Here is a 3,057-nt window from a genome sequence, read left to right on the forward strand (position 1 = left end):
TGAACTCCCTAAGAGATACCACCAGCAGGATAGAGTCCTTCCTCAGACGTCTCAGTCCAGGCTGTTAGGGCACATTCTCGGAGGTCCTGTGACACTAGTAGCATTCAGAGGCAGCACCCCTCCTCAGAGTTGTGAGAGTAGTTCAACGAGCCCACCACCAACCTGTTGTCTCCTAATGACCCAATGCTTCCCAAGTATAAGGTTACTTTTTTTTTTTTAATGACCAGTGTTTTTTGTTTTTGGCCACACCACGCAGCATATGGGATCTTAGTTCCCCCACCAGGGATCAAACCTGTGACCCCTGCAGTGGAAGTGTGGAGTCCTAACCACTGGACCACCAAGGAATTCCAAGTATAAGGTTCTTCCTGCAGGTACTATCTCTGTGTTACCTCAGCATCCCCCTCCATTTTTTTTTTTTTTTTTTTTTTTTTTTTTGGTTTTCAAGTCTCCAATACTTATTTAATCAAGTGCTTACCTTAAATTCTCTAAAAATAGCCAGTGGTGGGGCTTCCCTGGTGGCGCAGTGGTTGAGAGTCCGCCTGCCGATGCAGGGGACATGGGTTCGTGCCCCGGTCCAGGAAGATCCCACGTGCCGTGGAGCGGCTAGGCCCATGAGCCATGGCCGCTGAGCCTGCGCGTCCAGAGCCTGTGCTCTGCAAAAGGGAGAGACCACAACAGTGAGAGGCCCACGTACTGCAAAAAAAATAATTAATTAATTAATTAATTAATTTAAAAGAAAATAGCCAGTGTGATTTATTTTCTCCTGACTGGACCCACTGTTACCCAGAAACCTGACACTGTGCTGTGTCTTCCCACCTTCAACTAGAGCTCTTGGGAAGAGTCAACAAGTAAGACTTGATTTTCAGTTCACTGCATGTGCAGCTTAAACACGTGGAGAAGTGGTCAACCCACTGACCTGATTTCCCAATTTTTACCCTGCTGGTATTCCCCCTCCATACCCCTCTCTCAACCTGTAACCTCATTCTCCAGACTCCCTGTAGGTTGTGAGGCTGCGTAGGACATAGTAGGAGGCTGGCATTGCTTTATATTATTATGAGTGCTCTTTCCCGGTGGTCCTGCAGATGCTTTGTCAGATAGGACTCTGCCTTCTCTGAGAACCCCCTGGCTCTCAAAATAGTAGGTACAAATCAGGAAACACCTATGGACATCCAGAAGGACAAAACACAGGCAAAGGAGAGTAGGGTAGGGCCTGGTCGCCAGCTTCAACTGCACAAGAAGGGGCATTTCTCTAGAAAGACACCAGGCTATAGAGCCTAGATTTTAATCTCTTCTCTATCACTTCCCAGATATATGATCTCCAGCAGTTTGTTCTCTTAAAATTATATTTTTTCTGCTATGTAAAATGGAAGTAATAGTACCTACAAAAATGTTGTGAGGATTAATTTACTTCACTATAATTGCCCAGGCTCAAACCAATTACTCAAGAAAAATGAGTTTCTTCCTCTTGCCTACCCCACCCTGAAACAGGTAAGAATAAAGGAAGAAACCTGGGTCAGGCTTTTCTCTAGCTTATGTCTGGGCAAAATCACTGAGAAGGAAGGGGAGAGAGAATTAGAAATCTATTTTACATAATCACATCCCTCTCTGCAGCAATTTCTGAATTCCTTGTTTTACCTCTTTGGTTTGAACCCCATATACAATAGGGTTCAAGGCAAGGGATATGAAGTGGTGAAGAACATTGAGCAGAATCAGGGTGTCCACGGGGATGCTCCTTCTGGCCACATTTGTCAACACCACAACCAGCAGGACGGTGCTGAAGAAGAGGATGAGGATGGAGTGGGAGCCACACATGCTCAGAGCCTTGACTGCAGCCCCCTCAGCCTTGAACTGGAGCACAGCTCTTAGGATGAAGATGTAGGAGGTGAAGATGAGGATGAAATTTGAGCCTAGTAAGGTCCAACCAGCTACAGATTGGTAGATTCTGTTCAGGGTGAAATTGTCACAGGAGAGCTGGACACGGGTTGGCACAGATGCAGTTCTCAATGACATTTTTCCCACAGTAGAGGAGCTGGGCAGAGAGAATGGGAATGGGTACAGTGAGAAGGGCATTTTGTATGACAACAAAGACACTAGCCTTGGCCACAAAGTGGTTAGTGATGATGGATGGGTACCTCAGTGGATGCCAGATGGCCACGTAGCGGTCATAGGCCACGACCATGAGTGTGCAGGACTCCATGGTCAAGAAACTGTTCAAGATGAACATCTGGAGGAAGCAAGAGGAGAAGCTGATGGACCTGAGGTCAAACCAGAAAATGGCCGCGACCTTGGGGATGGCAGTGAGGCAGAGCACCATGCCCAGGAGGGAGGGCAGGCTGAGCAGGTAGTACATGGGCTCGTGCAGAGAGGCCTCCAGCTGGATGGTGATCAGGAGGGTAGCGCTGGCCCCCATGGCCAGAAGGAAGAGGAGGCTGAGGGACAGGGACAGCCAGTGCTGCCAACTCTGGTAGTTAGGGAAGCAGATGAGGAGGAATTCAGAGACTGGAGCAGTGGAGTCATTGCTGGGTGATGCCATCCAATGAATCTTGAGCTGAGAAGTCTTTTCTTGACTATTTTCTTGGGCAGATACAAGAGGTAATTTTATCTAATTGACTTCAAGAATAACAATAGGTAGTAACCTTACAATATTAAAAATGTGCAACAAATTAATTCAGTATGGTACCAGTGTAAGAAAAGCAAAACAATAGCATAATGGAGAAGTTGCTTTCTCAATGAAAATTTTAAGGAGCACGGGACCAACTTGTCAGCTAAGCGGAAGTTTAATAACATGAGAATATGAATGGCCATTAAATTTTTTTAAAGGGTATCATTAGTGATCTGAACATGACTAATTCATTGGACTGGTGGCAATAGAAACCAGAATGAAAGGAGTTGAAGATTTTGTAAGTGAGGAAGTGTAAATAGAGAGGGCTGACTATGTAGCTAAAAGGTTCATTTCAAGCTTGTCAGTAAAGAAAAGAGCAAGACAGAAATGAATCATATTGTAGCATACCTATTTGTCTGGGGAAAGATTATGAATTCAGAAGGAAAGTAAGATAA

The 3,057-nt window shown here is 45.5% G+C and overlaps 1 protein-coding gene across 1 annotated transcript; it reads right to left on the reverse strand.

Annotated features, from left to right (window-relative positions):
* Nucleotides 1–1,593: 1,593 nt before the first annotated feature.
* On the reverse strand, nt 1,594–2,533 carry LOC103070927 (olfactory receptor 56A1-like). The gene is given in 2 exon segments (XM_082931158.1): nt 1,594–1,975; nt 1,977–2,533. Coding segments are annotated over 2 exon segments (939 nt in total).
* Between the last annotated feature and the right edge of the window lie 524 nt (nt 2,534–3,057).

The sequence above is a fragment of the Lipotes vexillifer genome, unplaced genomic scaffold, assembly GCF_000442215.2.
Source record: "Lipotes vexillifer unplaced genomic scaffold, Lipotes_vexillifer_v1.1 scaffold61, whole genome shotgun sequence".
Taxonomy (NCBI): Eukaryota; Metazoa; Chordata; class Mammalia; order Artiodactyla; family Lipotidae; genus Lipotes; species Lipotes vexillifer.